The sequence below is a fragment of the Microtus ochrogaster genome, chromosome 5 (assembly GCF_000317375.1).
Source record: "Microtus ochrogaster isolate Prairie Vole_2 chromosome 5, MicOch1.0, whole genome shotgun sequence".
Lineage (NCBI taxonomy): Eukaryota > Metazoa > Chordata > Mammalia > Rodentia > Cricetidae > Microtus > Microtus ochrogaster.
Genome location: NC_022012.1, coordinates 46,232,229 through 46,253,120, shown reverse-complemented (window position 1 = coordinate 46,253,120; position 20,892 = coordinate 46,232,229). Strand labels below are relative to the sequence as shown.

Sequence of the window (20,892 nt, the reverse complement as noted above, 5' to 3'; positions counted from 1 at the left end):
TTTATGTGCAGGCTTGCTTATGCCATGTCACATGTGTGCATATATTTATGTGCAGGCTTGCTTATGCCATGTCACATGTGTGCATATATTTATGTACAGGCTTGCTTATGCCATGTCACATGTGTGGCGGTCAGAGGACAGCTTTATGGAGTTGGATGTTCCCTTCCATGGGGCACTCAGATTGACGGCAAGCACCTCTACCAATCTGCCTTGCCAAACTAGCAGTGTGAGTTGTCACAAGCTGTTCCTGTGGTTTGGATGGTGCGTATTAGGTGTGAAAAGCACTAGTCTTTCCAGTTGTAATTTCTTTTTGTTCAATACATTTTTTACAACCTTGGTAGATAGTTTATAATTATACAAATCAGATGTTGACTGATAATAAATCATAAGTTTATTTTAAACCAAATAGATGCTTGTTTATTTTTATATAAAGAACTAAATCTTTTTATTTTTTATTGGTGGGGTTGTATTTTGAGACAGGGTTTCACTGTGTAGCCCTGACTGTCCTGGAACTTACTACGTAGACCAAGTTGACCTTGATCTCACAGAGAACTGCCTGTCAAGGGCTGGGATTGAAGACATGCACCACCACACCTGGCTTTAAAGAACTAAATATTTGATTCTGTAGGACATAAGCACATTCTTCAGTATTTTTTAGAGTGGTCCAGTGTTTTGAGTTTAGTTGTCAGTGCTGAGAATTGTGCTTCTTATATATAGCCCAAAATGGCAGAAGTATGCTTAGGGCCATTTCAGAAACATTGGTAATTCTCTCCACCAAGCCAGAATTTATTAAACAGTTATTTTTTTTAATGAAACTCAAGTCAGTAACTCAAACAGCAATTCTTAAATTGAAAAATAAATCCAAGGATACATTAACTTGTTATTGATATGCTGTAGAATGACGGTGGAAAAACATCAGAAGCCTTTATTTTTAATGGTAAACCATTTTGTTTCTATAAGGGCAGAGAAGTTTGCATGCACAATAGAAAGATCACACTTTTGGCTGGCGAGATGCTTAGCAGTTAAGAGCTCTTACAGAGGACCAGGGTTTAGTTTCCAGCAACCACATAGTAACTCACAACACCCTCTCTGATCTCTGTGGACATCAGGCATCTATGTAGTACATTGATTTACATACAGGCAATCATTCATACACATAAAATAATTAAATTTTAAAAATTAAGAAAGAAGCACTGTAGTTCATAACATACAGCAGTCTCAGCTCTGAACCAGGGTGTTTCTGCAGTGTTGTTGGCATTTTCTGTGAGATGGTGTACACAGTGCAGGACTTGTAGGCTGCGCGCTCAGAACCAAGGCTGTAGTCAAGTCACAGAATGCAGCACCATCTAGGTTGCCAGAAATACTTCAGATCCATCATGGTCTATTTTTTTTCCTGTCATTATGTTCAGGAACATTTTATTGCTATAAATTGTTTATCACCCTTTTGTTCAGATAGAGTCATAATCCACACTTGAAGAGGTTTTGGTCTAGAGCTGGAGAGCTATTTCAGTGCTAAGATCATTGGCTGATCTCACAGAGGACTTCCCAGCATCCACATGGTAGCTCATACCATTTGTAACTCCAGCTCTAGGATATCTGATGTCCTCTTTTGATTTCTCTAGATAGTGTGTGTGCACACACACATGCACGCACATACACAGAGACATTAGACTCATATTCATAAAAATATGTATTTTTAAAAGACTGTTTTGGTATGTAATATAGCCCGACTATGTTGCTTCAGGGCATGGTTCAAGTCCTATTATAAGGGCTGTTGTTAGTTCTTTTCTCTGTCATTTTCCTATTATGTATTAAGTCTGCCTTCATGTTAGTGCTTTCTGAAGTTTTTCTTGTTGGAGGGAACATCACTCTCATTCAATAGTAAATTCCAAAAAGCTGCCTTTTGGGTGGCCTTCCATAGGGTTTATGAAGAATTGATTTTTTTGTAATGTTTTTCTGAGCTTGTAAAGCTAATGTTTCTACCAGTTTCAAGGTAATTATGATCATTACCATTTATGTTTATACCACATCCTGGCATGTTATCTGGTGTTGGTATTGAACCAAAGCCTTGTGCATACTAAGAAAATATTCTATCATTTTATTGTGCCTTCAGCTCTTACCTTCCATTTTATAGATGAAAAAACCAATACTCATTTTTGTAGTGATATTTTGTTTATGTTTTAACAAATAAAATTTGCCTGAAGATCAGAGTGCAGAGCTAAGCCACTAGAGGCCAGGGAGTGGTGGGCATACACCTTTAATCCCAGAATTTGGGAGACAGAGGGCTCTCTGGTAGTTCAAGGTCACCCTGGGCTATATAAGATTGAATTTGTCTAAAAGGGAAATGTAGCTCATACAGAGGGATCCCACACCTTTAATCCCAGCACTAGGGAGGTAGAGACAGAAGTGACATGGCTGGGGAGAGAGAGGAATACAAGGTGGGAAGGGACAAAAGCTCAGTGAAGTCTGAGGACAGGATCGCTCCTTTGGTCTGAGCATTGGTAGAGATAAAAGGTCCCTCTAGTGGCTTAGCTCTGCACTCTAATCTTCAGGCAAGCTTTATTTGTTATAACATAAACAAAATATCACTACACATTTCCTCTTGTTTATATGTGGCAAGTCATTCAGCTAATTTATATCCCAGGGTACCTAATGTCTCAGCATTCCCTTTTTCTCTCTGCCATTTTTCTTTGTGTCTTTCTATATAAACACCTTTAACAGAAATTAGGTAATGAAATGACTGATACAATATATTTTTATGGAGTTTTACAGGGATGGTCTGGAACTCACTATCCTTGTGCCTCAGCCTCTTGAGTGCTGGCATCACAGGCATGTACCTCCAAGTCCAACTAAACTGCACTTTTAATTGAGCTTTGCTGAAGTATTCTCTCACAATGGATGCTAGTGTGTTGAAAAGTAATTGGCACTAAACTCTGGGATCAGATAGATTGTGGTTCACAAACCAACACTGTCACCTGCGATGTGCCACCCCCGCCCCCCGAGAATGAAGATGAGCAAGAGCCTAGCTACACACTGAAAGGAATATCTGCAGAGTGAGATGCCCGTAGAGACGATCTAGAAGATACAGACTACTCACTCGCTCATCTCTAGCTGACTGTGAGGTCTCTCACAAGCCAGAATGAAGACTAACATACAGATTGCTTGGTTGTTGAAGCATTTGCCTAATCACCTGAGCCTCTTGGCACCAGATATTTGAATCTCTGGCCAGTCTTTTAGCTGGCCACTGAGCTGGGATTCACACCCTGAGGATGTGAGCTTTAGAGAATTGGTCTACAGCAGCGATTAGATAACTGACTGCAGCAGTGACCACCAGTGAGCAGCAACACTGGGCAGGGCGAGTGCTTTATTCCCAGAGTTTCCACATTGTGGTGTCTACATGTGCACAGAAAAAGAAATTCAAGATACACAAAGAGCAAGACATGGCCCTTACTTGGAAAAACAACCAAAAGCTATTGACAAGGAAACCCAGATGCTAGACAATTTTTGTTTGCTTTTTGAAACAGGATTTCTCTGTGTAGCCATGACTGTTCTGGAACTAGCCAAAATGTTAAGTCAGGTTTTAAAACTGTATGACCATGTTCTTGGTCATGTTCTAGACCAACACGTCTACGTGTGTGGAGACTGTTGGCTCTCTGTGGGAACATTGCAAAAGAAATTGTGTTTTTCTAGCCCCCGAGAACACCTACAGAGAATCGATATGTAGTCTTAGACTGCAAGATGTAAAACTCTCTCAAGGAGAGTTTTAAGAACTAAGCATCAGAAGGAAGTTTTTATTTTGGTTACAAAAGTTCTTCAACTGTATCAGTTACTTTTTTGTTACCTTGATAAAAGACCTGGCCAATTGTATCACGGAAGGACTGTATCTCTGACGCTGGCTTTGAAATGGTGTAATTGAGGCCAGCCTTGAACCCCTGATTTTCTTTTTCCATCTCTGTGTGCTGAGAGTACATGAACCACCATGCCTGGTTTCTGTCATGCCTGAGTGCAAACCTAAGGTGTCATGTATGCTAGGCTAGCACCCTACCCACTGAGACACATTCCCAACTCCAGTTTATAGCTTCTAACAGCATCTTAGAGAAATAAAAAATAATAGAACATAGAAAAACACAATCTCTTTTGCAGGGGTTTTGCTGTGAAATATTTATTTTATAGAGTGTTTGTGTAAAATTAAATTCACACTGTGGGTCAAGGTTGAAACAGTGTTTCCCCTAAACCCTATTTGGTGTGGTTGAGTAGAGCTTTCCTGCCTAGGCTTGTCTGTCCATTTTGCCACTCTCATAGTGTTGTGATTTTGGACCAGGACCCTAACTTTTTACCGTGTCTTCTTACTTGTAGAATGGGGCTAATATTAGTATGTGCCCCATAAGGTTGCTGTGAAGATCAAATGAGTTAATCCAAGTATATCAGATCTTTTTTTGTTGTGATAAAAACACCCTTGACCAAAAGCGGCAAAGGAGGAGTTTATCTTGGTTTACTACAGTTACAGGTGGGAGGTCCACAATAGTAAAGGAGACATGGCAACAGGTGTCCATAGCGGGAAGCTCAGAGAGGATGTCCTCAACCACAGATGTGAGAGAGTGAACTGGAAGCCTGACATGCTTCTTCCAGCAAGCCTGTACCTCCTCAAGGTTCCATCACACCCCCCCCCCCCCCGCTGCCCCCAACAGGGGTCTACTACTAGGGTCTATGTGTTCAAACACCCGAGCTCCACACATGGCTGAGTCCATGGTTTCTGCAGTATCTACCCGTGTGATCTCATCTTTTCTGTGACCATAAGTCCTTCCTAAATGCTGCTAGAGATTAAATTTATATGTTTGGCTCAGTTTTCTCCTCTGAGCTTGAACTTGCGGATTCAACTCCCTTGTTTACATTTCTTTTTGGAAATCCCAAATAAATTTAAAACTCAAATATTTGCTTTTTAAACAATTATTTACCCCCTCCACCATATGTGTATAATATTTGTGTGTGAGTTTAGGCACACACATGCTATATAATGCACAGGCGGAGGCTGAGGACGGGTTGCAGGGGCAGTCCTCCTTTTCCACCATGTGCATTCTGAACATAAACTCAGTCATCAGATTTGGCAACAATTGTCCTTACACACTGAACCCTGTTTCTGGTAAAAAAAAAAATCATGTTTTTTTAAACAACTTTTGATCCTGCCCTTCTCCTTAAACAGTCTTTCCTCCAGCATTTCCTAGATCAGTAATGAGTACTGCCCAACTATTGCAGGCTAAAACCTGAGCAGCTTTGTTTTCCTGGTACATCCAGCACTTCAGCACCTACTCTCACTTAACCCTCCAGTGGATCCTCTTGGCTCTGGTAAGCCGTTGCATATCTGAACCTGTGAACCTGCTTCTGCCCTGAGCTCTGCAACTTGGGTGATTGTCAGCACACACATCAGCCACAAAGACTTCCCTTGCGCTTAGGACTAAATCCGTGTTCCCATCAGCCTACGGCTGCACATGGTGTGCGCTCCCTCTGCTCTTCCGCTCTCCTCCACTTCTCATTTGTCTTCTTCGTGTTTTGGTGATGCTGACCTCTTAGAAGCTTGAACTTCACACCTTTGAGACTTCATGTGCATTTTTCCTCTGCTGAGACACTGTCTTCTCTCTCCCATCCCACAAAGTCTTTATTTACTATTCTGTATCTAGTAAGTCTATGTGTATTAATTTCTTAAGCCATATAGGGGAAACACATAGCAAATGATGGCAAATGTTGTGGAAGAAATGCCTGGATTCTGGGATGCAGGGTATTGGGTTCAGGTAGTAAAAGAAATCCTCCTTTGTCCAACCACCCAGGCCCTAAGTGGTGTTTCTCTGTTACTCCCAACCCATTATAAACTTGCATTGCTTGCAGTACCCAGTCTGCAATAGTTTGTCATTGTCTAGTCTGTCCCACTGCCTGGCCTCAGACCATCCTTTCATAGCAATTACCACATTCTGGTAATACATTAGTCACTCCTGTGTCCTTCTACTGGACTCTGGTAAGGGATACAGTCATTCTTAACTCATTTGTTGTTGTGTTTGAAGGAATGAGTAAATAAATGGTTCAGAATGGACAGTTGTGAACTTAGGAAGTTCACACCAACTTTTGTGTTAATAGATAATCCTTTCAGTATTGTGTGCTGCAGTATCCTGCCACTTGGGGGCAGTTATACATCTGTGATTAAATTTATCTAGCTTATCATTTCAAACTTTTTTCTTCTGTAATTTTCACATGCCTGCTTTATGAATATTCAAGATAAGAGGTTCCTGTACTGTTTATAGAAGTCTGTATTTCTGCTTGCCGTTATGCTTACTGTTGCTTTTCTGATACTTCATTCCATCATCCTTTGGACAATATGATTATACGTAATTTCACATTTTCAATATGTAACTTCCCACACAGCTGTATTCTAGGTTTCATTTAGTAAAGGGGTTAGGTGTGTGAGGGTGACCCATCTTATCTTGTCAACATCATAAGTGAATGAAATGAGCCTAATACAAGACTTGCATGTAAGTAACTTTTGTCAGCAACACTCAGATTTCATAAATGGAAAGAGGAAATTTCATATATCTCTAAAGTATACTTTTATTATCTCTTCATCCCTATGTATCTCCAACTCCCTTTGGTGTCCCCTACCCTGTCTTCCTTTAAACTTCCTGTCCTTCTTTTGGCTATTAATACCCCGAGACCAATTAGTGCAGCTAATATATGATGGGTGTAGGGCTACCTATTGGGATATTGAACAGTTTACCAGGGTCATGTCTTCAAAAGAGTGTGAATCGATCTCCCTCAGCACCCATCAACTGCCAATAGCTCCTATGCCAAGGGTCGGGCCTTAGAGGCCCCTCCTACATCCATGCTGGGTTTTTGATTGGAGTAATCTTGTGCAGGTAATCACAGATGCTATGAGTTGATGCGTGCAGAAGCTGTGTCAGGTACAGATGTCAGCATTTCACAACTTTCTTCCTCCTCAACCAATGCTTAAAATTCTTTCTGCCCCTCTTCCATAATGCTCACTGAGCCTTAGAGTTGCTTATGTCGGCATTTTGACCAGTTATGAGTCCTCTGCATTAATCACTCACTGCCTGCTGGAAAAACAAGCTGTGATGGGTGGTGGCGGTGCATGCATTTAATCTCAGTACTTGGGAGGCAGAGGCAGGCAGATCTCTCTGAGTTTGAGCCCAGCCTGGTCTACAAAATGAGTTCCAGGATGGCCAGGAGTACACAGAGAAACACTGTAGTAAGGGGCAACAGGCTGCATTCCTGCTGCCCAGCTCCCGGCTGCCTGGCTAGCTTATGCCCCGAAATAACAACACACAAATTGTATTATTTTAAACACTGCCTGGCCCATTAGTTTCAGCCTCGTACTGGCTAACTCCCACATTTTGCTTAACCCATTTCTAATAATCTGTGTAGCACCACGATGTGGTGGCTTACTGGGAAAGATTCAGCATGTCTGACCTGGCGGCTGGCTCCATGGCGTCTGACCCAGAGAGGAGAGGTATGGCAATTGCCTCACTTTCTCCCAGCATTCTGTTCTGTTTACTCTGCCTACCTAATTTTCTCTCCTATCAAAGGGCCAAGGCAGTTTCTTTATTAACCAATGAAATCAACTCAAAACAGAAGACCCTCCCACACCATGTCTCAGAAACAAAGCAAAACAAATAAAAATAAAAAACAAGTTTCTCCCACTAGGGTTGAGAACATAAGCAACGCAAATCAATGTTTAGAAGGCAGTTGGAAACCAATAAGCAAAACAACAATAGTAAATTCCTGCCAGGTTTACAGTAACAGATTTGGAATCCCTTCTGTGAAGCCAGATTAAAGTCCAGTCAGAAAGCCAGGCGGGTGGCAGCGCATGCCTTTAATCCCAGCACTCAGGAGGCAGGGTCAGGCAAATCTATGTGAGTTTGAGGCCAGCCTGGTGTATAAGAGCAAGTTCCAGGACAGGCTCCAAACCTACAGAGAAACCTTGTCTCAAAAAAAACAAAAGCAAAAAAAAAACAGATAAACAAACCAGTCAGAAAGTTGTTGGTTACTGCTTGACATGACAGTCATGCCACTATTGCACCAATGTCCACATATTGCCAATCTGGTTAGTATTGCAGCATGCAGGGTCTAGTGCTGGATGAGACCATTGATACAGTTCTTCTCCCCACCCCTTAGCAGCCTAAGATTTCTCACCATTTCCAAATAGTTATTATCTAGGTCTGTTGCCAATACATATTTATACTCATACTCCCAGGCGAGGTTGGTATAGTTGCTATTAAAATAACAGAAGCACGGAGAGTAAAGACACCTACCATGATGCAGTAAACAGAAGAGGTGGTTAAAGGTGGGGAATCTGGTTCCAGAGCTTATATACTCGACTCTTGTGCTTCATTACCGAGGCTATCAGTGCTTCTAAATGACTTCAGTAAAAACTAAGGTGCTCTCTCTCGCTGTCTCTCTCCCTCCCCCTCTCCCTCCCTCCCCCTCTCCCTCATGTGTTATGTGTGTTCTGGTGCATGGTATGAAGGTTTTTTCCCTCACCTTTCTTCTTGATTGAGGCAAGTCTCCTTTTTTTTTTCGTTTTTTGTTTTTTGTTTTTTTTTTTTTTTTTGTTTCTGCTGTTATGTTTTATACTCTAGGCTATCTGGCTCATGAACTTCTGGGAGATCTTGTGTACCAATGTTTATATATATACCAAGTAGTTGCTTTAAAATAAGTTGTTTATGATTTGTTATCTTTGTGTGTTTGATTTATGTACCTGTTTTATTTGCCTATATACGTGTGGTCACTTAAAGATTTCTCACTTGAAAATGGGTCATGAGTGGGAAAAAGTTGAGGAAGCCCTGGCTTATATAGTTGAGTTTCCTTGTAAGGCAATTTCCAAATGAAGTCTGTCTTGATTTGTTTGGATGGCGTGATTTTGTTAGTTTTCTTTGTGTGGTGCCTGGCACATGACAGGAGCTGAGTGAATAACTGCTAAATTAATGGTTTAAAAGTGGAATAAGGAGCCAGCGAGATGGCTCATCAAGTAAAGGCACTTGACTTCACATCTGGTGACCAGAGTGTGGTCCTGAGACCCACCCACATGCTGCACATGCTCACACACATACACAGCACACAAATATAGAATAAATATAATTTTAAAATGAAACGAAAGGAATGATCACATTATTTAAATCTGTGGTGTATCTTAAAATGTCTTGTTTGTTAGGCCCAATTACTTAGGATTGAGAGGGAAGGATATTTAACTTTATTTAGGAGTAGTGTAGTTACTTCCTCTTGGATAAAACAAGTCATTATCTGTTATTTTGAGGTTCTCCAGGTAAGGTGAATTATGTGCGTATGATTATATACATTGTTGCTATATATATTTAAGAATACATCTTTATGTATATGTGTGCCTCAGTTATGAACTTGGATACATTTTAATGCTAGACTTGTATGTCCTTCATGGTCCCTTCACATTGCCTGTTTATGACGTACCTTTGTGAAGTGCTGTGTGAGTGATTTCAGACAATGTGGGGCTGGAGGACCTCTTCCTGACTCGTGATTATTAAGTACTGAAACCCTTTCATTTAGTGTTGTAGCTGATTCTAAAACACAGAAGCGTTTCAGAGCAGCCAGGTGTGCACAGCATGGTCAGCCTCTGCTGCTCTTACAGGTGCTTGCGAGGGGACTTTGGCTTGCTCCACCTGCCACCTTATCTTCGAGGATCATATATATGAGAAGTTAGATGCCATCACCGATGAGGAGAACGACATGCTTGACCTGGCTTACGGACTCACAGACAGGTGAGTCGATTTTGTTGGTTAGTTTTGTTTTAGGATCGGTGTCTTAACTTTTGGTCAGGGTGGCCTCACACTCGTGTGTGCTGAGATCACAGGCATAAGGCACACTGTGTGTCTGACCTGTGAGTAAGTGACACCCTGGGGAAGTCTGCATTACCTTCCTTCAGGTCTAAGATCACACCACGAGTAGGAGTAGATAGAGAACACTCATGAACTTTGAGCATCCTCTGGGAGCGTTTCTCTTTCACTGTCCACACTTGCCCCTCATGAAGCTTCCCCTTTACAAAATCAAAGAGTTAATTAGTATTAATAGTTTCTAATCCTATTACATCTTTAGTCTATTTTTGCCAGGAATTAATATTTATCATAATTTCATAGGATTGAAATAAATGGAATGCTTTTTATAGTATTCTTGAAGAACAGATTTGATAATTGAACAAAATTATAGTGGAAATTTTACCTGTCTGAGAGAACTGAGTTTTCAAAGAAACTTAATATATAATAGTAATTATGTTAAGGGGAGTAGTTCTTTCTCTAGGTGTATATTAAAGTAAATTAATCAGAGCTTATTAATTAGTAAGTAGTTTCTCTTAAACACAGTGAGCTTCGCAAAAGCAGATGGCATCAGTGATACTATTTTTTAATTATCCCGTCTTAGAGTCAAGGAAGGCTTGTCCTTGATTGACTGTTTCAAGGCATAATTAAGGAGGCTTATTTCTTATTGAGAGTGGGTTTTGTTTAACTGTATTTTGCTACCTTAATGAAGAATAACTTCTTAAAAACTGTATTAGCTTACAAGATCTAGGTTTCATGTGGTAAGAATAAATTGTAAGCAGTTATAGTGATAATAGTTTTATTAATTTCAGTTTGTTTCTTTTATAGTTCATCTCTCCCTATTTTCTGTTCTGTTTGGTTTTGGATGCTAAGGGCCTTGCCCATGCTAGACAGAGCACCCTGTCCGTCAGTGAGCTATGTCCTGGCCTCCACCTCCCTCTTATGGAAGTGAGACTAATACCCTGGGAAGAAAGAGTGAGCGCTTCATACCTTTTACATCCAAGCTGCCGCCCTTATGCGTGGCTGCGCTCGGCCCTGGGGTGCTGGTTCTCCCCTCACTGTGCCTACAGTGTTCTGCTTTGCCTCGCTGACAGTCGCTTCACTTTCTGAGTCATTGTCCTCTGAAGGACAGCCTTGTTTCACTCACCACATATGAAATGCTGAGTACCTGACTGTCGCCCGAAGACCTCCCAAGTCCTATAGTTATCTCTGTTGCCTTGCCATGGTTTTTGCCCTTGTAGATAGAGCATGATGCATAATTAAGTATTGTCAAGGCTGTTTCTAATTCTACAAAGAAGAACTACTGATTGGAGGTGACTTTTTTTCTTCCAATCATCAAAATTTTCTATGGTTAAACTGGCTTTCTTACTGCAGGAAGTGTTGCCTCACTATGTCTAAATTTATGTGTGTTGTCCTGGCTGCTTTTTTTGTTTTTTCAAGCAAGCTTTCTCTAGCTTTGGAGCCTGTTCTGGAACTAGCTCTTGTAGATGAGGCTGGCCTTGAACTCATAGAGATCCACCAGCCTCTGCCTCCTGAGTGCTGGGATTAAAGGCGTGCCTCACCACCACACATCCCTGGCTACTTTTTAAACTATAATTCTCCGTGTAATTTTTCTTTCTTTCTTCTTTTCTCCTCAGAGGAGGTGCTGGGGATTGGATTGTACAGTAGGCGAGCACTCAGTCATTGAGCCACCACCCAGCTCATTGCTTGTCCTTGTCCAGGCTTCACAGCAACAAAACGGAAGTGCCTACTTTGCCTCAGCCTCAGATGTTCTCCTCACGTTCCTTTGGCTCTTCCTGAGTGTTAAATCTCACACGCCCTTCAAAGTCTTCTCTAGACACCTGTGTCCTGTCCAGGGGCTCCCTGTGCTCCTATCAGGTGTCTCATCTCATCTGTCACATCGACAACAGCAGTTAGTCTCTTCAGCAGTCCTGCAAGCGGCCCTTTTCTCCTCCATCTTGATGATCAGCTTAGGAAAGAACAGAAAGTTGCCTGTGAACACACTGTGTTAGTGCTGGCTTTCCACTGGCTGGTTTTCTCTAAATCCCGTGCTTTCCTCTGAATGCCTCTCCTGTGCCTAAGGTGTAATAGGTGAAAGCACTGAGTTGAGTACTCTGTGTATACCCATTAATGTGTAGTACTGTACCCATTGGCATTTAGTAAAACAATCACTGACATTTAGTAATATACCAGTTGACATTTAGTACTGTACCATTGACATTTAGTGGTAGAAATTTTACCATTATACCTCCAGTAAATGTTTGAAGCCATTAATGCAGCTAATGCCATCAGAACATGCGATGTCAAAGAGTTTGATTATAAGATTAGCCTTTTTTTTTTTTTTCAGTATTGGGAACTGAACCCAGGGCTTTTCACATGATAGGAAAGTACTTTACACTGAGCTGTATCCCAGCCCTCTATTTACTTTTTTTATTTTGAGACTGAATTTAAGTTAAATCCAAGCTGGAATTCTTACTCTTTTGCCCAGGCTGGCCCTCAATTTGCATTCCTCTTGTCTTAACCTCCTTCGTGGCTGAGGTGACAGGCACATGCCACCAGTCCTAGCCTAACATGTAACTTGTGTACTTCTAAGAGAAAAGGAAAGTGCTGCTTATCAAAATCTGCACTGTAGTCTCTCTTCATTTAATATACTGCCTGCACATAGAAAGCTTGTTCAAACATAGCCGTACACATGGGCCACATTTGTTGAAAACAGAGCGTCTAAGGAAAGCATGATTGGTAGCAGTTTTGTGAAGAAAGAGGGGGAGATGAAATGATAGTCAGTCTTCCCATCACGGTTACGCATTTGCATCTGCTGGCTTCCTCTGGTGTCAGTGATTTTGGTTTTATAATCCTTTTGGATTTATTTTGAAAGGGCTAAAACTTTAACACGTTTGAAGTCAACAGCATCCTTCTCTTACTTGGTTGGAGACACTGGTGTGTATAATGTGACCGAGTCCACAGCTGTGACACAGCAACCACTTCATATTGTAGCAGTGACTGTAAGATGCCATTGGCCTGAAGATGGACTTTGATTTCAGAGATGTTAAAAATATGGGGGAAATACATTCTTACAATTGATGGTTTGAATCTATAGATTTCATTTTTGTCTTAAAGAATTTTGTTGTTATTGTCTGGCAGGATCTCTTATGAGGATGGTCGTGAACTCCTAACCTGGCTCTGTCTTTTAAGTGCTGGGTTTATAGGTGCTTACCACTATGGTTGTTTGGTGCTGACCTTCTGCTACCTCTAGTTGGGTTGGAGAGGTTGTCTGCTTTGGCCTAATGAAAACATGAAAGATTAGCAAATTCTCCAACTGCTTTTTGCAAGAAAGTATAAAAATATCCTAAACAACTACAGACTTCTGAATGACATGCATCCAATACTAAACTGAGCCTCCTTCCTTTCCTTGCAGGTCACGGTTGGGCTGTCAAGTCTGTCTGACCAAGGCTATGGACAATATGACCGTTTGTGTGCCTGAGGCGGTGGCGGATGTCAGACAATCTATTGACATGAGCAAGAATTCCTAAGATACATTAAAAAGAAATATTTTCATGAAATTTTTACCTATTTTTATAATTATTTCCCAGTATAATTAAATGATTACACAACAGAATATATTTCTCCGTGTGAGTAGCTGTGTTGTCTTAATTCAGTTCGTAGTACTGAAAGTCTGCAGTTTTCGTTTGATTAGATTATTAGAATGTCAGTTTAATTTTAGAAGCTAGCTGATATAATAAACTCCTTACACATTTTACCATGAGTGTGTTCAAGTGATTTTAGTAAAACATTACTGTGTAATCGTATGTCTGCTTTTTTAAGTTGTAAGTTTAAAAAGAGTGTCGTTGGGGATAGTTAGATCAGCAGTTCAGAGCACTGACTCTTCTTCCAGAGGACCCACTTCAAATCCTAGCACCCAATGGCTGCTCATACTGGTTTGGAACTCCACTTTTAGCCTCCACAGACACTGCATGCATTTGATGTATAGGTATATGAGCAAGGTATCCCTCCAAAGAGAATAGGTTCCAAAAAGCCAGTACAAGCAATAGGGATAAATACTTGTCTCACTGCCAGTGGCTTCACAGTCTGCCCCAGCTCTACAACTGTCACCTGTAGAGAGCTGTGTGGAGCCACGCCTAAAAGATGGCGCTGGCTTCCGCCCTCCGCGATCCCACGCTCTCTGGCTCTCTGATAAACAATTCCTTATTTGGCTAAGACTGGACTCTTGCGATCATCACCCAATGATCTCAAGCGGTTTGTGTATGCGTGGACCAATGGACGGTGCCCACGTGGCTATCCAGGGTTGGTAGCCCAGGCCTACTTAAGGGCTGGGAGAGGCTTGCCTGGGGAGAGAAGAGAGAGAGACACAATTGTAAAAAAGGTCCTGAATAAAACTGCTTGCAAGAAGAGCTCCCGTGTTGCATCATCCTTGCTGGTCGAGGCGGTCGCGACCGTCACCCACATTCAGAGGAAACACTTTCAGACAGTAAAACCTATAATAAGTATTCAAAATTCTGATTCAGTAAGAAGTATCTGAACATAGATATAATAACCCTGACAGAGAAGTGTGGTGTCTGCTGACTAAACTAGGGGATAAATGGAATTGGATATCTTATTCTCTGTTCCAAGAGGAGTACTCTATCTTTGTAATCTTTTGCAAATAATGTGCAAATTGTTTCCATTCCACAGAATGGGATTTAATGAATTACTTCTGTGTCTCCTCAGTCTTGCCATATGATCAGGGGACCATGTTGCATGGCCCAGGGGATACTGTTCTGTCTCTCCTTGTGCACAATCTGTCAACAGTGTGCAACAGTCCTAGAAACTAATGTGTATTTTCAGCGCACTGATAGGCAGTTGTGTATGAAAGATGTTTGCCTCCTTATATAAACCAAAAATAAATTCTTCAGTGTTCACAAAGTGCGCACAGTGTGTTCTGGAGTGATGCTGCTATTGCATTGTGAGGCCACATGGTTTTCTTTGTAGTTAAACACCAAATAATTTTGGAGAAAAAAAGAATAAAGGAGTGGGGAGGAAAAGCACAAGCATTGTTCTCTTTGAGCACCCCACTGCAGTTTGTTCCTTTGTATAAATATGGATCAAGTGTAAACTTGACAAACAGCATTGTGTTATATACTTCATAGATGGACAGGTGAGAAGATAGGACGTCCGTCTCATGCCTCCCACAAGGTTCAGAGATTTAACGGTGGAAAGGGGGCAGAGAGAGTGTAAGAGCCTGACGGGTAGGCATTGGTAGCAAAACAGACCTGTTGCACATGTGAACCCACAGACGTTGCAGCTTGTTACACAAGATCAAGCTAGCCAGAAATCTCAGCCTGTGCAGGGGGCTTATGAAGTCACACTTTCAGCAGAGGAGTTACCAACAAATGATGGCTACCAGGGAGGAAAATCAGTTTTCCCAGGGATGTAGTCCTTGAGATGCTACCATACTTTGGTAGATGGTCCTATATCCATGCACATGCAGGTAACAACCAAGTGGATTTTGGCTTCAAAAAAACATTATTTTAATGTGTATGGGTGTTTGCTTACATGTAAGTCTGTGTACCATATGCACATAGTGTCCATGAAAGTCAGAAGAGTTGCATCCCTTGGGATTAGAGTTAGAACTGTGGGCTACCACGTGAACACTGGGAGTCAAATCAGGTCCTCTGCAAGAGCAGCCAGTGCTCCTAACCACTGAGCCAGCTCTCCAGTCTCTGACTACTCAGTGGGTTTTAAAAGATGACCAAGTGACGTTGGGAAGCAAAAATGGTAGAAGGGCTAAGGAACTTACTGGAGGGAAGCGAATGGGGAGTGGGTTTAATTAAAACACACATACATGTGTGAAATTCTCAAAGAATAGGAAAAAAGGATGATCAAGAGAGTGCCCTCAAGGAGGGCAAAATGATGAAAAATATAATGTATATATGTACGCGATTTCCTTGAACCAAGCTGATCATTTTGCCAAATGTTTTTGTTGTTGTTTTTACTTATTTTTAATTAGTGTGTAAATGGAGACTAGGAAGATGTGAAGCATCTTGTGTTTGTTTACCGCTTGATGGCTGGGGTCTTTTTTGTGTGGAGCACGCTGTACTTTGAAAGTGCTTGGAAGTGATTTATACTTGAGTGTGAGTATTCGTGTCCTACACAGATCACCCAAACTCACCTTTCCGGAGCATTTTCACACTGATCCACATCACGGTGTAAATCACCTCCCATGCCAGGTTGTAAAAGTTCAGACCAATGGTGTGTACCTTTATACAGCCTAACTTTATCAGCTGGAGCACACTGAAGAGTTGGTTTAGATGAGGGGGGAGTTTTCCAGCGTGAAGAAAGGCCCCGTCTGTATTTGAAATGTGTGCATTCTAGGTGTTACTGCATTGGCTCCTCTATTGGGATAAACAGGTTTTCCTAAAAGCTCAGTGTCAAACAGTTATCTTTTGTTTCTTCAGACAGCTCCTGCAGCTCAGGAATGTAGACCGCAAGAAGTGAGCTGTCGTGTCTGCTACCCTGTGTCGGCTCCACGCTGTGGGTTAGAGCTGAGGTGCTCTCTCCCGGTTTGCCTTTCTGTTGCAGCAATAAAACATTGACCAAAAGCAGCCTGGGGAGGAAAGGGTTTGTTTTATCCTACAGTTTACTTTCCATCACGAGGGAAGCATAGACAGAAGGTCAAGGCAGGAAGGAAGCAGAGACTGCAGAGGGTCGGGCTGTTTACTGATTGGTTCAGCTGCCTTGCTTATGCAGCCCAGGTGCACCTGCCCAGGAATGACGCTGTTTCCAGTGGGGTCGGCCTTCCTGCATCAATCAGCAGTCAGAAATGCCCCCATCTACACACATCCACAGGCCAGTCTGATGAAAGCCGTTCTTCAGATCAGTTTCTCTTGCTCCAGCTGACTCAAGTTAAAGACCGCTAACCAGTCTCGGTGGAGTACCATCTGCAAACATAGTCCTCGTGACTGGGTGACTGGCAGGGTTAGCCAGGGCTTTTGGCAGGGCACGTTGGCTGGAACATCCACAGTGTGACCTGGCTTCCTTGCAAAGCAGAGGCTGAGTTTTAAGGCCAGGCACACTGCAAGTGGCACACACTGCAGGAAGAGATGCTGGACTTTGAAGAAAACAGCATCCTAAGCTTTTCAAGAGAAACTACTTATTTTGCATTATATTTTGAAATACCTGCATTGACTGTATTATGATGGTTTGTTTCTTTAACTCATGCCACCCACCCTTCAACCCCCATGACTATTGATTGAAAGGAAGCAACAACGAATTCCCTTTGAGCGCTGTGTAAGGCTGGTTTCCTTTTAGTAATTTTGCTTCTTCAAACAAGTGTCTTCCTTTGGTGGTGTACTCTGTAATTGTTGGCGGTGTGCTAATGCTTAATATTATATTTGGATTTCATGATAAACCCACAACCTGCAATTATATAAGTGCTTTAGAACAACTCTGTGGGTTTTTTTTTTTTTAAAGAAACTATCCTAGGAATTTCTGAAACCTTTTACTAATGTTAACTGTGAACATATTCTTATTTTTTCTTAAAGAACGGTGTCCATGTTTTCCTGGTGGCTATGTTAAATGTCACATAGTGGCCCACATGGCCAATGTAGTGGTCATCCCCCCATTTCACTTGAACCATTTTCTAAGGGAGACTCAGACTGTGTGGTCCTAGCTTTTCCTTCCTTTTCCCTACTCCTCTTAATAGCCGTCCTTAAGCTGCCTGGAATGCTGTGGCCTGGAATTCTGTGGGAAACCACGTTTTGGAACAGAGTTTGTACACATAGCTTTCTTGTGTATGGGCTAACTTACTGTGCTGTAAAACCCAGAGATAATGTGCTGTGTGCTCACTCCTGAAAATCGTGTGTGAATTAAGTGTAGACCACAGTGAGACAGAAGGACTGAGTTTCCTGTTAGAGAAATATCGACGACTAGAAATGTGATCTTGGCGACGCAGCAGCAGGGATTCCTTCAAGTGTCAGTGTGTCACGTATCACGTTTTCCTTATCAGAGTCAGATTGCCTTCTGTTTATAACATTCTGGATGCTAACAAATTAGATAACCACTTGGCAAGAGGAAGGCACGGTCATTAGCAGACAAACACGTGGAAACATGTATAACAGGACTGAAAAGCAGAGGGTTTTTGTAGTTGTTTGTTTATTTTTTTTGTTTTGTTTTGTTTTTTGAGGCAGGGTTTCTCTGTGTAACAGCTCTAGCTGTCCTGGATCTAGCTCTGTAGACCAGGCTGGCCTCAAACTCTCAGAAGTCCGCCCGTCTCTGCCTCCTGAGTGCTGGGATTAGAGGTGTGTACCGCCTCTGCTTAGTCAGAAGATACACTTCTACACGTGCTGACTGTATGCTTCTGGGTTTCCTTTCCCTTCTCTGCTCATTTGCTTGTCTTACAAAGTAGCATTCTAATGCTCCTGTTGACTGTCTCTGAAAGTAGTCTTCCAGTGTTCAGAGTTAATCCTTCTTACAACAATGTGGGGTTTTGTTTGTTGGTTGTTTGGTATTTGGAGTTAGGGTCTCCCTGGCGGGGGAACTCACCATAGAGATGAGACTGCCTGGAATGTCCAGTTCTGCGGTGCTAGGAACACAGCACCTGCCACTCTGCCTGGTGCACTAGCATGGAGAGAGGTTCTTAATGACTTTATTGTGGCAATGGCTCCCTCATCCTAGGCTAAACTCCAGCTCCTTACCCTCTCTTGCCCTCCTTTACTCTTTGGGACCCTTGAGCTTGGACTTACCCCTCGGACCGTGAGCCTAACATCTGATGATGATAAATTACCCACTCTGAGGAAGTATTGCAGCAGTTTGGAGTGTGCAGGCAGCAGTGTGGAGCACTCGCCTGTGCACTACTAGACGTTCCCACTTGACTGTCATGTGGAGCATTTATTATTGTTGTGCCTGAGTCCTAGGTCCCCAAGAAGACCACCACGGAGCCACACTTCCAAATGCAAAAGCAAGGTTTCATTTATTAAGTACGGGCTAGCACAGGTCCCCTGCCTCACAGGCTGACACAGCAGATGGAAAGAGAAGGACCCCTTCTACTATTGTAAAGGGTTTAAAGAAAAAAAAATAACATGACAGTCACAAGGTTACAGACTCAAAATACAAAATTATGTATCCTATATCATAATTGGCTAAAGATTAGGTAAAGCTCAGCTGTTAGTTTCTGGTAGGTTATTATTATCTAAGGGGGATAGCAACAGTCCCCCTGGTTATGTCTTCCAGACATCCGACCCTTGCTAACTGTCGGGGCTGTTTGAAATATTACCAAGTTGGTAGGGGAAGTTGGGTGGTCAACATTCTCTATATGACTACAGGAGGGGGAATGGGCTGCAGTCAGCAACTTTGTATAACTTAGGTTTCTCCATTACCTAAAGAGGGGTCCCGCGGCCTTTAGCTTTTCCCGGGGGCTGGGGTGTAGTTCAAGGTCCCAAAAGGGCCCAGCACAGAAATGGAATCTTTTCCAGCCTTTCACTCTGCCTACCTTGTGGCACATAGCTGAATCACTGCTTTTTAATTCCATCAGCATTTTCCCTGATAGATTAACACTTGTTCTTTTTGAGAATGAGCACTGTTTTGTGTTCACTGTGGTAACAACAGTGTCTGTCATGGTTTCTAGCCACAGTACCCATGCAATGAGTTAACTAGGACCCGGAAGGAACCTGCTTCTAATCCTTTGGCTTTGTGGCAGTCACTATTATAGTTGGGACAGAAGCTAAATGTAGGGTAATATATGGAGCCTCAGCCTAAGTTAGTAGGAGTCAGGATGCATAGCAATGTTTTCTTGAGAGATCAGAAAATGCATGTAACTCTTCTTCAACTTGTGTTTTTCTTCTCATCACATGCTATGTGTGTTTGTGTAAATTTACATATGAATGCATTCATGTGAGTATGCACACACGCATACACCTGAAGTGTGTCACACATATGCGTGTGTGTGTGTGTGTGTAGGCCAGAGGATGTTGTCAGGAACCCTCTTCGATTGCACTTCCACCTTATTCTTAGATGCAAGGGCTCAATCAAACCCAGAGCTTGCCAAAATGGCTAGTCTTTTTAGCTCGCTTGCTCTGGAGCTCCTAGCCTCCTGGCCTTTTACTTCCAAGGTTACACTTACAGGTAGGCTGCCATGTTTATACTTGGTGTTTACATGGGCTCTGAAGGACCACACTCCAGTTTGCTTGTCTTCTGGACAACCCCTAACTCTTTTTTGTATGAATAATCCTGACGTGTGTCCCTCTGCTGGCTTTGATCTTACAGGTCAGCATTTCTAAGCTGATACTTGTTCCATGGACGCTAGTCTGTCTGAGTAGGTGATAAAGTCATGACCTTGACTCCAGACACAGGCCCCCTCCATCTCTTGAAAGTGTCTGACATCATACTTTTTGTTGTTATATTTTTCCTTTTGTTGAAAATAGATTCTTCTCTCATACAATATACCCTGATTATAGTTTCCCCTTCCTCTACTCCTCCCAGTTCCTCCCTCCATCCCCCCTGTCTGTCTTTCATTAGGAAAGAATGGTAGGCTTTGAAGAAATAACTTCCAAAACATAACAAAACATAATATAATAAGATAAAGCGGAAACCATCACATCAAAATAAGACTTAGAAACCCAACAGGAGGAAAAGAGCCCCAAGATCAGGCAAGAGTCAGAGACCCACTTGCTCCCACAGTTAGAAGTTCCATAAAAACCCTATGCTAATAGCTCTAATATGTACTCAAAGGACCTGGTGTAGATCCTTGCTTACTTCTTCAGTCTCCGTGATCTCATATGTGCCTTGCTTTGTTGATTCAGAAGGCTTTGTTCTCCTCGTGTCCTTCATCTCTTCCTGCTTTTACAATCTTTCCACCTTCTCTTCTGAGGGAGTTCCTGTGCTCTGAGGGGAGGGATTTGATGGAGACCTCCAATTTAGATTCTCTCTCAACCTAATGTCTGGCTGTGGATCTCTGCTTCTGTTCTCACCTGTTGCCAGAGGAAGCCTCTTTGATGATGCCTGAATAAGGTGCTGATCTGTGAGTAGAGCAGAATATCACTAGGAATCATTTTACTCT

At 42.2% G+C, this 20,892-nt stretch overlaps 1 protein-coding gene across 1 annotated transcript in view; it reads left to right on the top strand.

The window, feature by feature from the left end:
- Fdx1 (ferredoxin 1) overlaps positions 1 to 14,762 on the top strand; it is a 22,057-nt gene extending 7,295 nt beyond the window's left edge. Inside the window, exons 3-4 of the mRNA XM_005347343.3 lie at positions 9,662 to 9,791; positions 13,258 to 14,762. Coding sequence (XP_005347400.1) covers positions 9,662 to 9,791; positions 13,258 to 13,372 — 245 coding nt within the window. The 3' untranslated portion in view covers positions 13,373 to 14,762. The remainder of the gene's footprint in view (positions 1 to 9,661; positions 9,792 to 13,257) is intronic.
- The last annotated feature ends 6,130 nt before the right edge of the window (positions 14,763 to 20,892 follow it).